The 22,371-nt window shown below is 49.0% G+C and overlaps 1 protein-coding gene across 1 annotated transcript in view; it reads right to left on the bottom strand.

The window, feature by feature from the left end:
- Positions 1-22,371, bottom strand: part of LOC132592790 (uncharacterized) — a 31,525-nt gene that overhangs the window by 5,469 nt on the left and 3,685 nt on the right. The window contains exons 3-8 of the mRNA XM_088653160.1: positions 3,974-4,002; positions 3,734-3,850; positions 3,456-3,535; positions 3,252-3,351; positions 3,070-3,153; positions 2,732-2,836 (exon numbers count right to left, since the gene is read on the bottom strand). Coding sequence (XP_088509286.1) covers positions 2,732-2,836; positions 3,070-3,153; positions 3,252-3,351; positions 3,456-3,535; positions 3,734-3,850; positions 3,974-4,002 — 515 coding nt within the window. The remainder of the gene's footprint in view (positions 1-2,731; positions 2,837-3,069; positions 3,154-3,251; positions 3,352-3,455; positions 3,536-3,733; positions 3,851-3,973; positions 4,003-22,371) is intronic.

Genomic DNA, 22,371 nt, shown 5'->3' with positions numbered 1-22,371 from the left:
GGTGGACGCAGAAGGGGTCCATCCAACCGGTGACAAGGTACGGGCCATTTGTGAGGCCCCAGCGCCCAAGAGCAAGCCCGAACTTCAGTCATTCTTGGGACTATTGAACTTTTACCATGCCTTCCTTCCCCATAAGGCAGCGGTAGCGGAGCCCCTACACAGACTCCTAGATAAAAGGGCCCCTTGGGTGTGGGGCCAGCGACAAAGGGCCGCATTCCAGGCAGTCAAGGACTTGCTCGTCTCGAACTCGGTCTTGGCACACTTCGACGAGAGGCTGCCAGTGGTGCTGGCATGCGACGCCTCTCCCTATGGCATCGGCGCTGTCCTGGGACACCAACTCCCGGATGGAAGAGAGGTGCCGGTGGCATACTTCTCCCAGACGCTTGCTGCAGCCGAACGAAACTACTCACAGATTGACAAGGAGGGTCTGGCAATCGTGAAGGGCGTAAAAAAATTCCATGATTTCTTGTACGGGCGGCCCTTTACCATAGTGACTGACCACAAGCCGTTGCTTGGCCTGTTTGCCCCCGAGAAGCAGACCCCCCAAGTGTTGTCTCCACGTGTCCTCAGGTGGTCAATTTTCCTTGCCGGCTACCAGTATGCACTAATCCACCGCCCTGGGAAGGCGATGGGCCACGCAGATGCCCTCAGCAGGCTACCACTACCAGAAACAGGACCCGACCCAGCGCCTGCGCAAGAGGTTATGACCCTGGAGCTGCTTCCCGACCGACCCATTCAGGCACAAGAAGTTGCGCACCATTCCACAAAAGATAGGGTCATCTCCCGGGTCCTGGACTGGGTGTGGCGAGGATGGCCCAGCAGCAGCCCCGGGCCAGAATTCGCTGGCTACACAAACCGCAAACATGAACTGTCGGCCCACAAGGGGTGCCTGTTATGGGGAAGCAGGGTTGTTGTTCCCCAGCCCCTCCGCAAAAGGGTCCTCACAGCCCTACACGAGACACACCCAGGGGTAGTGAGGATGAAGGCCCTTGCCAGGAGTTATGTGTGGTGGCCGGGGATTGACAGAGAGATAGAGGCCTGGGTCCAACACTGCCAGACCTGCCAAGAATCCCGCCCGGATCCCCCAAGGGCCCCAGTCCAGCCCTGGGAGTCCGCCCGACATCCATGGTCACGCTTGCACGTGGACTTCGCTGGCCCCTTCCAGGGAAAAACATTCTTCATAGTGGTGGATTCCTACACCAAATGGCTGGAGGTCGCACTGGTACCGTCCACTTCTACGGCGGCAGCCATCCGGGTACTACGTAAGCTTTTTGCAACCCACGGGCTCCCTGACACCCTCGTCTCGGACAATGGAACCGCATTCACGTCAGAGGAGTTCCAGACCTTCACAGCGCAGAACGCCATCCGCCACATCCGCTCAGCACCATTCCACCCTGCCACCAATGGACCACCAAGGACAGCCTCCGCCGCATGACACAAGGGGACTGGGAATACCGCCTTGCCGCATTTCTTCTAGCACAGCACAGCACCCCAAGCACAACGACGGGCCGGAGCCCAGCTGAACTACTAATGGGCCGGCGCCTTGCAACTAGACTGGACCGACTTCACCCCGACAGAGCTCAGGATGAGGTAGTGGTGGGGAAAGGCAGGAACCCCCGGACATTTGTGGCCCAGGACGCAGTGTACGCAAAGAATTTTGGGGCAGGCCCAGCATGGGTACCCGCCACAGTCACCAAGGTGACCGGTCCCGTGTCGTACGAGGTACTAACGGAAGGGGGGCAATGTTGGCGCCGCCACTGCGACCAGCTACGGCGACGATTCCCAGGAGGAACCCGGGAGGAGAGCGGGACAGAGGGGTCCCAAGGGGACAGCAGGGCAGTGAGGCCTGTAGAGCGAGAGGGGTGGACAGGGGAAGCAGAAGCAGTAGGCACAGAGGGGCGCCCCGAGGCTGGAAGGACACCGGAACCAGAGCCACAACCTAGTGGTTCAGTGGCGCCAGACCAGACAGCCCCGGCACAGCCAGCAGCCTCGGAACACGAACCAGAACCAGAACCCCTGACCAAGGAACACCCCAGGCCACAACGCACACGGAGGCGGCCAGCAGACCTTGGGGACTACGAATGCAACTTCCCGGGCAGGACTGGAACTTAGAGGGGAGGGGTGTTATGTACTGAGCTGAATCCTAGAACAATAGGATTCAGAATCAGCGGGAGCTACCCAATCCAACTCCAGGTGGAAGTGAATCCGCAACCTGATTGGCCTGCTGGAGCAGCCAATCAGGCGGCTGGCAGAAGTGAATCTGCTACCTGATTGGCCTGTAGGAGCAGCCAATCAGGCTGCAGGCAGAAGTCAATCCACAATATAATTGGCCCACAGGTGTAGCCCTGAAGTAGCCAATCACGCAAGGCCCATTGTGTAAATAATGTATATAAGCAGATGGTTTTGGGAAAAGAGCCATTCTTCTTCTCCTCTTCTCCTTGATGACTATGAGCTGAATAAAGAGCATGAAATTCACTCTCGACTCCGAGTACATTTCACAGCACCAAGCCAGGAAGGACGGGTCTCCCTCTGTCTTGGGCCCAATCCCTTGTTCCAGAGGACCTCCCTGGGTCCTGCAGCTTCCTGGGCAGAGGTGGAAGGGCAGCCTCTGGCCTCACCTTGGCCCCCAGGGACACACATCACATCATCTGCGTTAAAGGTCACCCAGGGATGTGCTCTTGGAGGGATGGAAGCAAATACAGGAAGGAATAGAAGAAGGCCAGCTACTTACTCGGAGGTGGGGGAATTTCCGGGCAACGGCCAGCAGCAATGAAATGCTGCTGGCCGCTAGTTGTTGAGCCTCCCCACTTTCCCCCAGGGCGTATCCTCGCAGGTCCTGCAGGAGGAAAGAGCGTCTCAGAGTCAGGGGCCAGTCTGGGCCAAAGCGGCCCTCACTGCCCCCACCACAGAGTCCCTGGCACTTCTGGACCGTGAGGGTTTGCCAACATTGGTCTTGGACCAAATTGAGGGCCAAAGAGGCTCTGTGCCCCAGAAATGGGGCTGCCCGTTGGGTAAGGGACGGGGGGGGGGCAACCCTAAAACCACCCCTGATGCCATCGGGACACTTACACTTAAAAGTTGCAGGAGGGTGCCCGGATTGGGGGCTTCCATAAGGAGACTTCCAAGGAGGAGACGGAAGTGGCGCTTCAGCTCCTGCGAGAAAAGAGAGAAGAGAGTTTGAATGTTGGTGAAATATGATGATGATGAAGAAGAAAGAGCCATGCAAAGGGAATTCAGGACAAAGGACATACCTCTCTTTCCTCCTCCTTTTCTGGGCCCTGAAGAACTGCCTCCATGGTCCTATGGAGGATCGCACTGATCATATCGCAGCTGAATTTGGGCCTCATGGTACTGCAGAGATGAAAGGGAGAGGGTTACATGCTTCCTCCTCCGAGTCTCCCCTGGAGTTCTGCCCCCCACCCCCCACAACCCCGTCCATCACAGACCCCACTCACCTTAGCTGGAGGAGGGCCTCCAAGGCAAGGGCCAGGGTCAGGGGGCAATCCCTGAAGTGCTCCAAGGGCCCCAAGATGTCCTGGAAGAGAACAGAGGAGGAAAATCAGCTCTTTCTGGGGCCTCCAGAGGACAGCTCCGACCCCCAACACCAGGCTTGGCTTTCCAGGGGACCCTGAGCCGGCAGGGTCCTTCTCTCCGCAGATTCAGAACCCCTTCCCTAAAGGCCCTCCTTCCCCCCACCTCCCCGTGGGGGTCCCTCACACCACCCCTCACTCACCAGAATGGCTTTGGCCGTCTCCTGCTTGGAGCACTTCAGGGTTCGCAGCCCCCTGAGCTCAGCTGCCTGGCAACTCCTGATGACCCCGAGGATGTAGAATTGCTCATCCTCGAGCAGCTGAAATGCAAAAGTCAGGCTGTCAGTTCCTCGTGAGGGGAGGGCTTCTCTGCATCTGAGAGTGCAGAGTGGGGGGCAGGTCTGAGGGATCCAGTCCCTGTTCTTGTTTTCTGCAATACTCACCCCTGGGGAAGGGATGTGGAACCGCAGAGCTGCAAAAAGAAGGACATGTGAACAGGTGGGTGCGTCCCTGAGCCCCTGGCAAGCCTATTCCAAGAGTTTTCTCCTGGATTCCAAGTCCTACTACAGAGGTGGGACGCCCCAGGGCTTGGGGGCCAATCCTGGCCTCCTTTCCCCAGAATGTGACTCCCCAGGGAAGGTGCCCCTCCCACTGGCAATTGCCCCCCAGCTATGCCCCCCAGCCTAGCCCTCTGCTTCATTCATTGGACCCCACAAAATGAGTTGGCCTCTGGGGGGAGGGGGGTTCCAGCCACTGGCCCAATGGACCTTGGGTCAGATTCAGCCATCTGGCTCTTTCCATCTTTTGACTAGCTTTCCCCCCCATGCCGATTCCTGCCCTTCTCTGTCCAACAAAGGAGGGCCACTTGCTCACCTGGTGCCACGGGCTGCTCTGGGCTTTGCTGGGGGGCCACCCTGTGGCAGCGCCGGAACAGGCGCCTTAAGCACCTGATCCTAGAAGAGATGAGCGGAGAGAGCGACTCAGATGCCGGCAGCTCCAATTCTTGGGGTGTGTGTGTGTTTGTGTGTGAGGAGGGGTGTCTGGAGAAGACAGGGAACCACCACCGAATGGGCAGAACAGAAATAGGTATGTGGAGAGGGGAGAGCTTTGGGTCATTCATTAACAATGTTACCAGAATTCATGGAAAGGGGGGGGGGTTTCGCCCTCCAACAGGAACCGTACCCCCCTCCAACTGTAGCCCAAATCAACAGCTTCACTTCTGCAAATGTCCCCACAAAACACATCATCCTGACACAGTCCTTTCCTTTTTCCATTCCAGAGGCTCCCATAAATAAGGCGCTCAACCAATCTGCTCAGACTATCCAAGTAACTGTCCAATAGCAACCAAGGAGCGCCGCTAAACAGCGCCCCCCCCCAGCACAAAGCACACAGGCACTGCAACTGCCGACCAGCCGTGGCCTCTGCTCTACAAATAGGAATTCCCACTGGGAAAAGGGAAAAGTCAGAACCAGCCATGAAAACCGTTCTTGGTCCATTGATGTCTTTGGTGTTTCAGTCTAGGCTCTTGTACTACCAATCCTGCTGTAGGGTTGTGAAACATGAACCACTTATAAACACCATCTCCAACGCCTTGAAAGATTCCATCAATGGTGTCTCCGAAAAATGTGACACATCTTTTGGGAAGGCAGGCAAACTAATACCAGCGTACTGGAAGAAGCAAAGATCCCCAGTATTGAAGCAATGATTCTTCAACACCAACTTCGTTGGACTGGTCATGTGGTTCAGATGTCTGATTATCATCTTCCCAAGCAACTACTCTATTCCAAACTTAAAAATGGAAAGCGTAATGCTGGTGGCCAAGAAAAGAGGTTCAAAGACACTCTCAAGGCCAATCTAAAAAAATGTTGCATAAACATCAATGTCAGGGAAACCCTGGCCTGCAAGCGCTCCAGTAGGAGAACAGCTTTTACCAAAGGTGTTATGGGCTTTGAAGACGCATGAACTCAGGATGCAAGGGAGAAACGAGCGAAGAGGAAGGCACGCTTTGCAAACCCTCACTATGATCAACTCCCGCCCAGAAAACTATGTCCCCACTGTGGAAGGACATGTGGATCCAGAATTGGCCTCCACAGTCACTTACAGACTCATGGTTCAAACTCACTTTTCATGGAAGTCAATCTTATCCGGCTTTGAGTGATAGAAGAAGAGAAGGAGAAGGAGAAGAAGGAGAAGGAGAAGGAGAAGATAATATCTGGTCGTAGCACTTGCCTACTCTTGCAGTGGGAAAACCTTCAAATATTCATATAAAAGCAATCACACATCGGATTGACACTGTTCCAATGCTGTTCTGCTCAGAAGGAAGATGGCTACCAGAGGAGGCACTTGGGATATGGCTAGGAGCAGCCACCATCCCTGAAGCATGAGACCATGTACACAGCAACCCTTCTGCCTGGGTGATAATCACTGCCCTCCTGGTCTCTGAGTGCCAGACAGGTAGCCATCTCAAGGACAAGAGTGGATCCAACCTATATGGATTGGGGACTTGGTCAGGACAATAGTGGGTATTCAACTTGGCTAGGAAACAGGGACATATCTCTACCGGTATATATATTCCTTTGTGGGTGTAAGGTAGAGGTCAAGGGAGGGACAGGGACAAACCTGATACCCAGGTATCCGCCGGAAAAACCTCCCAGTTTGTGACACAAATGTGATGTATGTAGGACGTTTTATTAAAAGGCGTTGTGGGTAAAATGGGCTTCTTTCTGCTTCTTCCATGTTGGAAGTCCTGTTGCAACAATTCATTGAGTAAAGAACAGGCCTCACCAGAGAGCCAAGGCTGTGCAGAGGACCCCACGACACATCCCCCCACCCCCTGGAGATGAAGAGAAAGGGAAGGAATGCTACTTACAGCCTGCCCATTTCGTCCACGAAAAGATCCCACCCTCCTCACTAAAGTAACTAACTATCTAAAATGCCCACCCAAGCCTAAATCTGAGCCCAACCCCAACCCCTGCCCTAAGTCTACATCTAACCCCCGCCCTAACCCTACACTTAACCTTAACTACTCTATGTACAAAATAAAAATATATAATAAAGAACAAAAAATAAAATAAAATAAATAAAAGTGTTAAAAGAAAACAATAAAAGAAAAGAAAAATAAATCAAATCAAATAAATTAAAGTAATAAATCAAATAAAAGTAATAAATCAAATCAAAATCAAAATAAGAAACCGGAAAAATGACAACAAACCAAACTTCTCTCCTCTCCTATTCACCACCAATCACCACCAACCGCCACTAACTCCTCTCTCTCTCCTTGCCTCACTACTAACCCACAATGGCCGCCTGCAAGTCAGTGGCTTTTAAAGGAAAAGCAAGAGATCTCACAAAGAAGGGTGGGTCCTTGTCACCATGGCAACCCCCCCAGGACCTGGCCCCACCTGGCCCCTCCTGAGTGGTGGTGCTCCTTTGTCAGAACTCGGAGGCACCTGCTGTTCCGCCTGGAGCTGGGCTGCGAATTCCCCCCCATACATGGGCGTAGGCAGGGGGGCAGGAGGGGGCAGCTGCCCCCCCCCTAGAAGCAAAAAATTATTGTATTTTACAGACCATAACCAGCACTTTCCCCCTCCAAAAACTGAAGTGGAAAGGGCTTTGCTTTAGGGAGAGCAGCTCTCCACTTGCTGGGGGGGGGGCGGGAACACAGCTGTAACAAAAACACATCAAATAAATAAAGCAAAGTGGCTACCAGTACTTAAGCAGTTAAGACAATGGAGCAGAAAATCCCTTCAGGCAAGGTTTGATAGCTGACCAATTCACCCTATTGTTCTTCAGTGGTAGTTGTTAATGAGCATTCAGGGATCGCATTAAGAGTTCTATTGGCGATTTAATGAGGGTGCATTGACTAAGGTGGCTCTGCAAGGCTAAAAGGAAATGAATAAGAAAAGGGGGGGGCTGTAGCTTTTGATAGACACAGTGATGTTTATAAAAAGCAGAGGTGTTCCAGTCTGCCCCTCCTCCTGCATCTGTATACTGTAAATCAGGGGTGGCCACCTCCCAAGAGACTCTGATCTACTCACAGAGTTAAAAACTGGGAGTGATCTACCCCCTTTTGGGGGGTTCAGGTCAAAGCTGTTGAGTTTTTTTAAGGAAGGGAAGCCCTGTTTTTTTGAGTTTAGGTCAAACTTGTTGAGCTTCTTTTAGGAGGAAGGGAGGCCCATTTTTGTTTAGGGCTTCAGGTCATAGTTCAGCTTTTTTTAGGGAGGAGGAAAATTTTGGGTGAGCTTTTTTTAGGGGTGCCAGTGATCTAGCAGTGATCTACCACAAACATCCAGTGATCTACTGGTAGATCACAGTCTACCTGTTGGACGTGCCTGCTGTAAATCAAGCAGAGAGAAAGCTGCTTGCAAGGCTCCTGTACAGGCGTACCAGTATCTTCCTCTTGCTGCAGAGTTCCAGCATCACAGCGTCACCCAGAGGCACCCACAAATGTGAGTTATCCCTCTCTCTATTTCTTCCTTCCTTCCTTCCCTCCCTCTTCCATCCTTAATAAAATATGGGGGGGCAGATAAGCCCCACATAGAAAGCCCATCAACATGGGGGGGTGACTCTTTAAAATACAGTATTTACCAGTAATTGGGGGGGGCACCTAGGCCTCTAGGAGTTGGCTGCTATGCCTAGGACAATTCAAGAAAGCAGATTGATGCATATACTATGGTAATATATCAATAGAATCATGGAATTGTAGTCGGAAGGGACCACAAGGGTCATCTAGTCCAACCCCCTGCAATGCAGGATCTTTTTCCCAAGGTGGGGCTTGAACCCACGACATGGTTGAAATATTATGCTGATATGCAGCAACACCTCGGAGCTGTCGTGACTGCGGCCGTGCCTTCCCTCGCCCTCATCCGCCCTGCCACCCCCTCTCGCCTGCCCGACCCTCCCGTCCTCTTACTGCAGAGTTCCAGCTTCACAGCATCACCCAGAGGCACCCACAAATATGAGTTATCCCTCTCTCTATTTCTTCCTTCCTTCCCTCTTCCATCCTTAATGAAATACGGGGGGGGCAGAAAAGCCCCACATAGAAAGCCCATCAACATGGGGGGGTGTGACTCTTTAAAATACAGTACAGTCGTACCTCGGGTTGCGAACACCTCGGGTTACGAACAACCTCGGGTTACGAACAACCCGGGTTACGAACTTCGCAAGTATTTTTGCCGTGCGCAGAAGCGCAGCATGCCTTTGCGCATGCGCAAAGCGCAAAAATAGCGGAAATAGCGCTTTGCGCATGCGCAAAGCGGCGGTTCGGGCCCTTTTCGGGTTACGAACTTTTCGGGTTACGAACTGCGACCCGGAACGGATCGCGTTCGTAACCCGAGGTGCCACTGTATTTACCAGTAATTGGGGGGGGGGGAGATGCACCTAGGCCTCTAGGAGTTGGCTGCTATGCCTAGGAGTAGGACAATTCAAGAAAGCAGAATGATGCATATGCTATGGCTATATATCAATAGAATCATAGAATTGTAGTCGGAAGGGACCACAACGGTCATCTAGTCCAACCCCCTGCAATGCAGGATTTTTTTCCTAAGGTGGAGCTTGAACCCACAACATGGTTGAAATATTATGCTGATATGCAGCAACGCCTTGGAGCCGTCGTGTCTGCGGCCGTGCCTTGCCTCGCCCTCGCCCGCCCTGTCACCCCCTCTCGCCTGCCCAACCCTCTCGTCCTCTCCAGCCAAGCAGGGTAGCCGCCGATGCTGCCAGCCCCAGAAGCACAAGGTGGCCACTGCCGCTGCCACGATATCATCAGGCCAGCTGGCCCTGTAGCCCCACCCACGTTCCCACTTCGGGGCCCCGCCCCTGAACGACCATGGCTTGCCCCCCCCCCCTAGTTTTGATCCTGGCTACGCCCCTGCCCCCATAGCTGCCAAGTTCTCCCTTTTTTTAAGGGAAATTCCCTTATGCTGAATAGGCTTCCTCGCGAGAAAAGGGAAAACTTGGCAGCTATGTCCCCCCCCCCCCAAAAAAAATCCTGGAGAGCTGCTGCCAGTCAGTGCAGGCTAGTTGAAGAAAGATATTGAGCAGCTGGAAAGTGAGCAGAGGAGGGTGACCAGGATGATGAAGGGCCTGGAAACCAAGCCTTATGGGGAACGGTTGAGGCAGTTAGAGGCCAAGCTTAATCCATATTATAGATAACATTAAACAGAAGTGTGTGTGCAAACAAACAAAAGGGAAAAGGGAGGGAAACTATTTTGCAAAAGGTTTACGATGGAAACGTAGAGCTGACTCTTCCCCATCCTTAGAGAGATTCTTTATTGCGGCTAAAAGCCCACGCAAGTGAAGTACATCAAACACAAAAAGTAAAAAACTGCATTTCAGAAATAAAACAAAGACAAACAGAGGTAGCATCTCTGTAAAAGTTACACCACAGCCATTTGGGGTGAACACAGTCGAATATCTATATATGTGTGTAAAATTGCCGAGAAATAATAGAATAAAATAACATATTAAAAGGTTTCAATAATCGTACAGCATTCTGGTTCGTCTCTTGTGGGAGAGAACTGAGGTTAAGAACCCTGCTACCGGCAGAGTTCTGTTCGAGTCATTGTTTTGCAAAACGAGTGCAAGATGGGACTCTGATGGTTTATCCGCAATTTCCTGAATTATTGAATTCAATATATACCTGCTTGTTTCCAAAGGAGTGCTCAAATAAATTAACAAGTCCTCAAACAGGAAGGCCTTTTCCAGTCCCCACATTAGATAGTCTCAAAGTGCGAGGAAGCCAGGGCAAATTTATCAGCAATTTCAGCAGAAGTTGTGTCTAAAGAGTGCAGCAGCTACCTTTTGACTGACAAAAATTCTGGCAACTTGGCTGAGTGTCCTGGAGCATGCACAGAAATCCTTGACCTCCAAGGGCGCTGTAACATTTCAAAGACCGCAGGAGAAATGTGTTCCTGAGCATATGTAGAATCCTTTTCCTCTGGTGAGGTGTGGGGAACCTTTGGCCAGCCCAGCTTTTGCTGGATTTCAACTCCTGTCAACTCCAGCAAGCAGGAGTTCAGCAACATCTGGAGGGCCAGAGGTTCCCCACACCTGAGCTAGAGACTGTGCAGGTATCTGTGGATTCTGGAGTCCCAGAATTTGCCTTAGGTCCCCCCCCAAAAAAATGTTAGTGACTTCACCTGCTTGATGCTGCGTAGGAGGTGACCTAGGATGAGATGGCTGGCAGGTACTCATGCTATGGCCTGGCTGACTTGCTTACACAGTAAACGGGAAATGAGTACTCGGTGTGTAATCTTATTACAGTGAAGAACGGTAGAAGCTTCCCCAAATCTCTGCTAAGCAGCAAAACTCTGTATTGCTGTGTCTGCTTGCTGGCATTCACAGCAGAATGCCTAGGCATAGCATAGGTGCCTCTCCCCCCCCCCCCAAATTACTGGTAAATACTGTATTTGAAAGAGTCATCCCCCCCATGTTGATGGGCTTTCTATGTGGGGCTTATCTGCCCCCCCTATTTTATTAAGGATGAAAGAGGGAGGGAGGGAAGGAAGAAATAGAGAGAGGGATAACTCATATTTGTGGGTGCCTCTGGGTGACGCTGTGATGCTGGAACTCTGCAGCAAGAGGACAGGAGGGTCAGGCAGGCGAGAGGCGGTGGCAGGGCGGGCGAGGGCGAGGGAAGGCACGGCTGCAGTCACGACAGCTCCGAGGCGTTGCTGCATATCAGCATAACATTTCAACCATGTCGTGGGTTCAAGCCCCACCTTGGGGGGGGAAATTTGATAGTACTTCTGGTTGGAATTGTTTGTTTTATTGCTGTTTTATCTTGGGTGCCTCAGTGTGGACAGTCAACTGAAATATTAAATAAAACAATTAAAATAATAAAGTACCTATTATGTGTATTTGTTATCAGAGGATTTCTATATCAGGTTCCTATTGGAAGACCGGTCAAATGCCAGAACACTAGCAGTGGCAAAGTTTTTATCGGTGGTCACAAGAACTAATGTTCCCTACTCCGAATTTGAGTAAGATGTCTGAGGGGTTTGAGGGCGGGGTGTCCTAGCTGTGTATCGCTTGGTAACGAATTGTTGGGTCTATGGACCGTAATAAAGATTGTTGTTGTTGTTGTTATTCCTTTTTTAAAAAAAATTCAAAATATACTTTATTGATCTTTAAAATGTTTACAAAATCATTAAAGCATATAAATCATGTATATCAAATCCACTGATTCAAGATAAAAATTGAATAAATCATATAAATCATAAATGTTTCAAATCCAGTCAACCAACATAATATAACTGATAAATACAAAATCATAATAATTAGCTTACATAAAGAAAGAAGAAAAAAATAAGAAAAAAATGAGAAAAACAAAAAACAAATAAAAAAGCAAAAACAAAAATAGAAAAATAGTAGCAAAAAACAAAAGCAAAAGATTTCTTCCTACTATTTACAGCTCGCTTTCCTTCTCCTAATCACTTTTCCTGCTATATCTCTCTAATCCTTTATATTTATATTCTTTTCTATTGACTGTACATCCCTCCTCTCCTTTTATATCTTTATTCTAAACAGGTTACTAAGTTATTTTCTATGTTTTCTTTTTCCAGATAGTCTTGTACATACTTCCATTCTTCTATTATTTTACGCCTAGGTACATTTCTTACTATTGCCATTAGTTTCGCCATTTTTAAGTATTCTACCAGTTTCCCCTGCCATTCTTGGACTGTTGGTATCTTTTCTTCCTTCCAATTTGAAGCAATTAATATCCTTGCTGCCGCACAGGCATATAATAAAATGTTAATTCTATCTTTTGGGATATCTACTGGGACCATACTTAAGAGGAATATTTTGGGCTTTTTTTTCAAATGTGTATTTCATCATCTTTTTAAATTTTTCATATATTGCATTCCAGAATTTTGCCACCTTTGGGCACGTCCACCAGCAATGGTAGAAGGACCCAGTTTTTTCAAGGCACTTCCAACATTTACCATCTCCTGATCTGTAAAATTTGTTATTCCTTTAGACCAGTGGTTTTCAACCAGTGTGCCGTGGCACCCTGAGGTGCCTTGAATGGATGGTCAGGGGTACGGCCGTCTTAAGCATGCCCGGCGCCCTGGCGCCGTGGTGCGATGGATCCCTCTGCCCCCCCCGCTCCATTTCCCAGCGCAGCAGGCAGGCGGCCGCAGCTGCACTGCACCACCCAGCCTGTTGTAGGGCCAGCCCTGGGCCAGGGGGCGCTGCCCGCCCCCTGTTGCGACGCCCCTGCATGCGGCGGAGGCGGCCCCAGGCCCACACGCCTCCGGAGAGCAGCCTGAAGCTGCTGAACAGCGGAGGTGCATCTGGGGCAGCCTTAGCTGTGCCTCTCAGCGGGCGCAGCGGCGTCCCTGGTGCCCTGGCACCCTGCGCCACCGGGGGCAGGCCTAGAGCCAGCCCTGGTCAGGGGTGCTGCAGACACCACTAACCTCTGTCCTTCTCTCCTTCCCTCCCTCCTTGGATGCCCTCTCGCATCTTGGCCTCCAAAGGCTTGCCCAGCTGTTCATTGCAGCAGCCCTGGCTACAAGCTCCCCAGGCGAATGGTGCCTCTGGGGCTGGTCAGGTGGTGCTGGGTGCAAGGAGCTGAGGCGGCCTTAGAGTAAGCAAGCAAGCAAGGAATGGAGGGAGCCCAGCCAGCCAGTCCGCCAGCCCTAGTGGGAGTCTGGGCAGGCGGGCAGGCACTGCATTGCCCTTTCTTGCAAGGGCGTACCCACCATGCGGCAAGTTAGGGCAGCTGCCCTACTCTAGAAGCAGGGCTGGTGGGCAGAGGCGGAGCACAGCCCGGCGGAGCGCGAGTTCGCCATTCCCGCCGCACCGCGCCGCACCCTCCCTCCAGCTCCCCGGCGCGCCCTCTGGCAAGGCCAAGCGCGGCGGGGAACCAGAGAGCGCGGCGCGGCGGGCAGGAACGCTGAACTCGCGCTCTGCTGGGCTGGGCTCCGCCTCCGCCCACCAGCCCTGCTGCTAGGGAGGGGCACAGCCCGGCGGAGCGCGAGTTCGCCGTTCCCGCCCGCCGCGCTGCGCCCTCCCTCCAGCTCCCCGTCGCGCCCTCTGGCAAGGCCAAGCGCGGCGGGGAACCAGAGAGCACGGCGCGGCGGGCGGGAACGCTGAACTCGCGCTCCGCTGGGCTGGGCTCCGCCTCCGCCCACCAGCCCTGCTTCTAGGGAGGGGCACAGCCCGGCGGAGCGCGAGTTCGCTGTTCCCGCCCACTTTGTGGCCCCTCCCCTTCCATGCCTTGGCCCCTCCCCTTGCCCCCCCCCTAGTTTTGATCCTGGGTACGCCCATGCTTTCTTGTGCTTGCTGGGAGCTGAGTGCCTGGTGCTGAAGGGGAGCCTTTCCCAGCCGCTGCTGCCACTGCTGCCTCCCAAGGTGAGTAAGGGGCTGGCCTCATGCTCACCTTTGGCCAGTCTCTGTTGGGCCACTCAGGCTGGGGACATCCTCTTCCCAGGCCCTGTGGGGCAGTGTGAGGAAGCCCCTCTCCTTGGAGCAGGGGAGGAGCAGGAGACCAGGCAGGGGGGGGCACAAGTGGGCTCCTGAGCCCCACAGGGGTGCTGCAGAAATAATGTCGTTGGTCAAGGGAGCTGTGAACTCAAAAAAGTTGAGAACCTCTGCTTTTGGGGATTCACCCCTCAGCCAGCAAAGATTGCATTCTGAACTGGAATATCTGTGTGGGATGAAGGGAGAGATGCACTCATGTACTGTACTCAGATTTGAATGGATGTATAATTATCAGGATTTGGAGTGATGTATCGTCCTTACAAAAAGCAACAATTAAACACATTAGAATATATTGCACAAACTTGATTCCTTGTTGGGGAAGTTGTTTGAGAGATTTCCCTATATATATTTTGATCCATATCAGGGGGAAATGAACATGAGAAATCACTCTAATGGAGAAGATACACACATACAAAAAGATTGCTTAATGAGTCAGTTGGTCAATTGCTTACCATTGAATGGAATTATTATAAAAGGTCCAGCAAAAGATCATTGCCGTTGCACACACTAAGGTCCTGCCTTAGTTTGACCACTAGGCGGCACTATTCAACCATTTCAAAAACCTGAACAGAATATAAAAAAATTCCTTCAGTAGCACCTTAAAGACCAACTAAGTTTTTATTTTGGTATGAGCTTTCGTGTGCATGCACACTTCTTCAGATACATTTATCTGAAGAATGTATCTGAAGTATCTGAATGTATCTAAATGTATCTGAAGAAGTGTGCATGCACACGAAAGCTCATACCAAAATAAAAACTTAGTTGGTCTTTAAGGTGCTACTGAAGGAATTAAGGTGCTACTGAAACTTAGTTGGTCTTTAAGGTGCTACTGAAGAGACCCAGGTGGCTCTGTGGGTTAAACCACTGAGCCTAGGGCTTGCTGATCAGAAGGTCGGTGGTTCGAATCCCTGTGACGGGGTGAGCTCCTGTTGCTTGGTCCCAGCTCCTGCCAACCTAGCAGTTCGAAAGCACGTCAAAATGCAAGTAGATAAATAGGAACCGCTACAGCGGGAAGGTAAACGGCGTTTCCATGTGCTGCTCTGGTTTGCCAGAAGCGGCTTTGTCATGCTGGCCACATGACCTGGAAGCTATACGCCGGCTCCCTCGGCCAATAATGCGAGATGAGCGCGCAACCCCAGAGTCGGTCACGACTGGACCTAATGGTCAGGGGTCCCTTTACCTTTATCTTAAGTTTTTATTTTGGTATGAGCTTTCGTGTGCATGCACACTTCTTCAGATACATTTATCTGAAGAATGTATCTGAAGTATCTGAATGTGTCTAAATGTATCTGAAGAAGTGTGCATGCACACGAAAGCTCATACCAAAATAAAAACTTAGTTGGTCTTTAAGGTGCTACTGAAGGAATTTTTTTATTTTGCTTCGACTCAGACCAACACGGCTACCTACCTGTAACTGAACAGAATATGTTTTTTAAAAACTTCTTTAATAAAGTACCTCAAAGATTAGCGTGCTCTGGTTTTCTGATGGCACAAGAACAGGGTGGCCCTAGATTAGACAGAGGGAGACGGTCACCTCAGCTGGCCAATACTGGGAGTGGGTGGGGGAGTGATGGTAAAATGCTGGAGGACAGAGCTGGGTGTCCCACACAGTCTGCCTTGTGCCCCGAAGCAAGCTTGGCACACTCAGATGTGGTGGAGGATGCTGTCCCTATGCCATGGTTGAAGTCAGCTTGAAATGCCATTCCAGCAAGCATGGAATTGGGAGCCTGGCTCCATCCTGTCCTTTTAACTACCGGTAATGCACCAAAATATATTGGGCTGGCCCTGCATGAGCGACATCTAATGTTACAACTGTCTGCAAGCATTGCAAAAGCGATTCACTAGTGCAAGTGGCCAGCAGACAATATTTATAAGAGAAGATACAATGCCAAGATTGCAAGTTTGAGCCTCACCTGAATCATTTGCCTTAAATTGTGGGCTTTGTTAGAAATGAAGCCATACCGGTTGCTGCATGCAGACAGACATGAAAAAACCAAAGTGGGCTACGCTATCTTCAAAGAAGCAGGCCACTCCCTAGGTGATTTACATTTCATAGCTTTTGAAGATACTCCAGGCAGTGTGTGATACTCTGTAATAGGAGCTGATTTAATGCTAAGGCTGTGAGTTTAAAGTTCTGGATAATTTCCTTTAAATCTCATGAGTATGGAGCAGATGAGGTGTAAACTTCGCCTGATTTTACTCTCTTGGTAGCAGATGTGTTTACTATGAAAAAAGCCTCTCAATAGATGATAAAAGTTATTAAGTGAAAAAGAGAGGTATAAAGCCAGGTGTAAGACCTGCAGGTACTAAAGCAGGAACTTCAGTTCACCTTTACCAGATAGACATTAATTGTTAATAACAATTGGTTCCATTAAGAGTCAGGCCATGAGGCAAGGGTAGGCGGCAGGATCCACAGCGGCAGCAGATCTGGTCTCCAGGGAACACATTGCCTGCTGACGCCACTGTTGTTACAGGGTCAGCAATAGCTGTGCATGCTCCTTGGCGGCCTCATCTGCCACCACCTCCTCAGCAGCCCCCCCTCCATGCCGCCTCTGCAGCAGTCAGTGGCTTGGTGAACAGGAGGCACTGCTGGCCTCCTCTCACCTTTGTTGCCAATGTAGATTTTTATTCCCCCCTCCTTTTCCTGAGCTCTGCCCCCCAAGAATATTTATTAAATTTCAAACAATTCAAAATACAAAATTTGGCAAAAACAAAAACCAAAAAGTAAAAAAAAACATGAAAAGGAAGAAAAAAAGAAAAACATATCAATTCTTACATTGAATTAACATTGTGGACTTCCTCGATCCCCCCCCCCCCAAAAAAAATTGGGTCCAATTTTAAATCTAAATTAAGCAATTTTCCTTTATCATCTTAAATCATTTTATCACATTTTCCCCCATTATCTCACAACCAATTCTAATCTAAAACAGAACATCAACCATCCTCAACCTATAAATTCATTAATCCAAATCTAAATTTATTTTTCCATCCATCTCTGTTTCTTCCCTTAGCCTCAAAGTTTCTACTCCAGTTTTTTTTAATACATTCAAATATTATTTCTTCTATCATAATAGCCTTTAACCACATATCTAATTCTACCCCCCTTCCCCTGGACTCCGGGTCTCCCAGATGCATCAGCCAGCTCCATAAGTCAGTCCAGTTTGGACCACCTTAATCAGTCAGAAAATAACCCATTTTTACTCCTCATCCCACTCCCACTCTTTCGCCGCCTATCCACCACTCTCCCATCTTTACCTGCTCCCCCCCCCCAGTTTTCTAACTGTAGCACAATGCCAACCAGCTATATCTCCACCTTTCAGCCCTATCTCAATTTTTATTCCCTTTAAATTCTGGCCCCGGTATGGATCCTGCCCTCCCTCTCTCACTAGGAGGACATTATTCCATACTGTTTTTTCTTTGGAGACTCCTTGAATCACACATAGGTCCTGTCCCCCCCCCCCCCATCACAGCAGTAGATAATGAGGGACAAGCTGGTGTTCCCTCCATAATTTGTAATAATTTTTATCATACCAATTTTTCTGTTTGTTCTGGATCACTCATTCATACCAGATTAATAGAATCATAGAACTATAGAGTTAGAAGGGATCCAGAGTGTCATATAGTCCAACCCCCTGCAAAGCAGGAATCTTTTGCACAACATGTTGTTGTTGTTTAGTCGTTTAGTCGTGTCCGACTCTTCATGACCCCATGGACCAGAGCACGCCAGGCACTCCTGTCTTCCACTGCCTCCCGCAGTTTGGTCAAACTCATGTTCGTAGCTTCGAGAACACTGTCCAACCATCTTGTCCTCTGACGTCCCCTTCTCCTAGTGCCCTCAATCTTTCCCAACATCAGGGTCTTTTCCAAGGATTCTTCTCTTCTCATGAGGTGGCCAAAGTATTGGAGCCTCAGCTTCAGGATCTGTCCTTCCAGGGAGCACTCAGGGCTGATTTCCTTAAGAATGGATAGGTTTGATCTTCTAGCAGTCCATGGGACTCTCAAGAGTCTCCTCCAGCACCATAATTCAAAAGCATCAATTCTTCGGCGATCAGCCTTCTTTATGGTCCAGCTCTCACTTCCATACATCACTACTGGGAAAACCATAGCTTTAACTATACGGACCTTTGTAGGCAACGTGATGTCTCTGCTTTTTAAGATGCTTTCTAGGTTTGTCATTGCTTTTCTCCCATTTGCAGTGATCAAGGAGCCCAAGAAAGTAAAATCTCTCACTGCCTCCATTTCTTCCCCTTCTATTTGCCAGGAGGTGATGGGACCGGTGGCCATGATCTTGGTTTTTTTGATGTTGAGCTTCAGACCATATTTTGCGCTCTCCTCTTTCACCCTCATTAAAAGGTTCTTTAATTCCTCCCCGCTTTCTGCCATCAAGGTTGTGTCATCTGCATATCTGAGGTTGTTGATATTTCTTCCGGCAATCTTAATTCCGGCTTGGGATTCATCTAGTCCAGCCTTTCGCATGATGAATTCTGCATATAAGTTAAATAAGCAGGGAGACAATATACAACCTTGTCGTACTCCTTTCCCAATTTTGAACCAATCAGTTGTTCCATATCCAGTTCTAACTGTAGCTTCTTGTCCCACATAGAGATTTCTCAGGAGACAGATGAGGTGATCAGGCACTCCCATTTCTTTAAGAACTTGCCATAGTTTGCTGTGGTCGACACAGTCAAAGGCTTTTGCATAGTCAATGAAGCAGAAGTAGACGTTTTTCTGGAACTCTCTAGCTTTCTCCATAATCCAGCGCATGTTTGCTATTTGGTCTCTGGTTCCTCTGCCCTTTTGAAATCCAGCTTGCACTTCTGGGAGTTCTCGGTCCACATACTGCCTAAGCCTGCCTTGTAGAATTTTGAGCATAACCTTGCTAGCGTGTGAAATGAGTGCAATTGTGCGGTAGTTGGAGCATTGCACAACATAGGGCTCGAATTCGCAACCCTGAGATCAGGGGTGAACTAAGGCATTGTGACACCTGGGGCGGGGCATCGCTACGTAGGCCGCATGAGCGGTGTCAATATGTACGGCGCATGTGCCATACGTAGCAACACCGCACATGCGCTGTACATAGCAGTTTGCCACCACCGCTCCAGTGCCATACGGGTGGTGCCGGGATCCTCTGCTTGCGGCTGCAGCGTCGCCGTGACCCCCATGGGGTGCCTTCTTGTCACCCCCCCCAGACATGGCACCCGGGGCGAACTGCCCCCCCATTGTGACTTCAGCTTCAGCTCCTGTCAGCTCTAGCCAGGCCCAAGGGTCAAGGATGATGGCAGATGTAGTCCAGCGACATCTAGAGGCCCACTGATGCTTTTCATAGAGGTGCGCTCATGCACACTTCCTCCAAGCAAGCAAGAGAAGTTTTCACAGTGCAAGGAAACATTCCGGCTAGGCAAAAGGACCCATGGAGGGCCTTTGTGGGGTGTGGTCTGGAGAATAGGTAGAGCTGGAGGTAACCAAGGTTGGGTAGGTGGATAGGATCGGGCAGGACTTATCTGCCCTCCCCCCACTTTATTCAAGTTGGTCCTAACTGCAGCCACATTGCCTCCACAGATCTAATAAGCTTTTCTATGTCTGAAGTGCCGAATTAGTTGATTATAAATAGCTTCTTACGGTGCAATTTTATGCATGTTTACTCCAAAGTATATCCATGGGTAGAAACCGTAAGGAACCATATTCCTATTAAAGCAAACACCAGGAAGAATCCCTAACACTACAAACTACTGGAGACACTCCCCATTTGATGGGGATGTTTAAGTGAATGGCCATCTGTTAGGTACACAATAGTTGCAATTACCTGCATTGAACAGGTAATTGCTTGAAGGTGCCTTCCTCCTCTACGGATTATGGCCACTGTTAGTCCTACTAACTGAGTAGACCCATTGACATATAGATATGATTAACTTAGGTTCAATCATTTTACCGGGTAGTGATGTATGCCAAGTTGAACTTAGTTGGATGCAACCTTATAATTCTAAAAATCAGTTAAGGCATTGGAGGAATAATTGTTGATTTGGTACATTCATTTAAAAATGTGTTTAATAATCAGCTAATAACTGCATTTTCAATGCACAGCAAGCAAAGTTATAAAATCATTTTAAACACCATCGAAAGCAGATGTAACTTTAGAAGTCCTTTGTCAAATATTACTATTAGAATACAAAATTGTATTGCCCAGCCTGTAATTTGGATGCCAGTTTGGATGTATGCATCTGAAAGCATTCTTGCATGTGGCTGTGCTTCAAATAATTAGGAGCACACAGCTGCATTTTTAAAAAGTGATTTAACAGCTAAACGTCTAGAAAACAATGCTACACAACTGTGATTCCCAGCAAATTATAGCCATTTCCCACAAAGCATTATTGGCAGCAATTCAACCTCAACTTCTGTAGGATTGTTGTTCATTTAGCTGAATATGAAAACCCTGTACTGCATCACAGAACATAAGCAGAAGATTGATGTGTTGTCCATGTGCATTGCGACACGATAGCTTGGCTCCTAACTTCCTTCTACAGCCCTCTGCAGACCCTGAAGATTTACTTCTGAGTGGCTTGGAGAGCCCTTGCAAAGGGCATGGGAAAGGATGTGTGTGGAGGAGAGCACAGATGGTGAGGGAGTTTTAAACCCTGGCCTCTCCACCCCAAAGCCAACCCTTCAACCATTGCACCACACTCAAAACCAAGTAGGCTTTTATTTCTGTTGTGAATCAGCTACACATGTATAGTGGGCGAGCATACCAAATCAAGCTCTCATAAAGGTAAGTTGTGTGTGCCATCAGCTATTTGTGCTTATAGGATTCAGTTTACATAGGTAGGTTACTATTTGCAAATTCAATTTACATAGTAGACTGAAATATTTAATTCAAATAAATAGAAATCATCTCCCAAAGTGTGTCTGAAGTGGACCTATGTTGTAGCATACTGAAATAATGAACTAATTTCTAAAAGTGCTATTGATAGAATCATAGAATTGTATTCCATCCCACTGTACTTCCATAAAGTTCTTCCCAGTGTTTAGTTGAAGTCGCCGTGCTTGTAACATGAATCCATTGGGTTGGGTCCCTTCTGGAACAACAAAAACAAGTTTGCTCCACCTTCCATGTGTCAGGTCCATCCTATTAGAATTTTAATTTTATGTTCCCCACAGCTTAGCTACTGAATTCCATGGAAGAGCCACAAAATCACAATTTGCTTAACATTTACTTGGTGGCATTTATATCTTACTATGTAGAACACTTTAAAAAGTTTAAAAGGATTGCTCACAGTGAAAGGCAATTGCTGTATAATGAAGGGCGGGGATTTTATTTTTGCTTATGAAACTTCAGAATGTTCCATGTACACTGATAGTGGCATAATAAAGATACCGTAGTGCAAGAATGCATAAAGTGCAGGTTGACAACTTGAAGGCTTATATACAACCCTCTGCCTTTTTTGAGAGGTCATCAGAGTCCCGCATAAGAGGAAGAAAATTAATAGGAGAAAATTAATAGATGGCAGATGGTTGGAGGAGAGAGGAGAGAGGTTTCCCTATCCACTTTTGGCCTTTCCTGACTGCTTTCCTTGGAGGGACTGTAGTCCTCAGTCCCAGAAAGGTTGCCCACCAGACAGCTCTCCCAAATAACATGGTAGGAGGTATGGGGAGGGTGAAAAATAAAACAAGATGTTCCAGAGAGCCAGTGTGGTGTAGTGGTTAAGAGCGGTGGACTCCTAATCTGGGGAACCGGGTTCGAGTCTCCGCTCCTCCACATGCAGCTGCTGGGTGATCTTGGGCTAGTCCCACTTCTCTGAAGTCTCTCAGCCCCGCTCACCTCAGAGTGTTTGTTGTGGCCAAACAGTTCAAAAAGGTACATTTTGTTATGGGCCCCCCACTTGTACAAATATAATGAAAGTTAAAGAAACCTCCCAAGGGTGCTAATGTGCCATTAGCAACAACCAAGCAGCCTGGTGGCTCCTAAAGGCCCAGGGTCCGGGAGTTATGTTTCTCTCTTCACAGTAATCACCACTTCACACTGCTGACGTTTTTTATGGTCTTTATTTACAAGTATTTACAGAAGTCATCACAAGATAATCACCATTAGTCCACCAATGACCTCTTCTTCCTTTTCCAGCACCTAAAGTGGGAACTTTACGACTCTCCTCTCCTCTCACTCCTGTCTTCTCCTCCCTCCTCCCTCCAATTCAGAGCTTAACCCAGGGGTCAGCAAACTTTTTCAGCAGGGGGCTGGTCCACTGTCCCTCAGACCTTGTGGGGGGCCGGACTATATTTTGAAAAAATAATAATGAATGAATTCCTATGCCCCACAAATAACCCAGAGATGCATTTATATAAAAGAACACATTCTACTCATGTA

Source organism: Zootoca vivipara, chromosome 10 (genome assembly GCF_965207765.1).
Source record: "Zootoca vivipara chromosome 10, rZooViv2.hap1.1, whole genome shotgun sequence".
Classification (NCBI taxonomy): Eukaryota; Metazoa; Chordata; class Lepidosauria; order Squamata; family Lacertidae; genus Zootoca; species Zootoca vivipara.
This window is presented reverse-complemented; position numbering and strand designations above follow the sequence as displayed.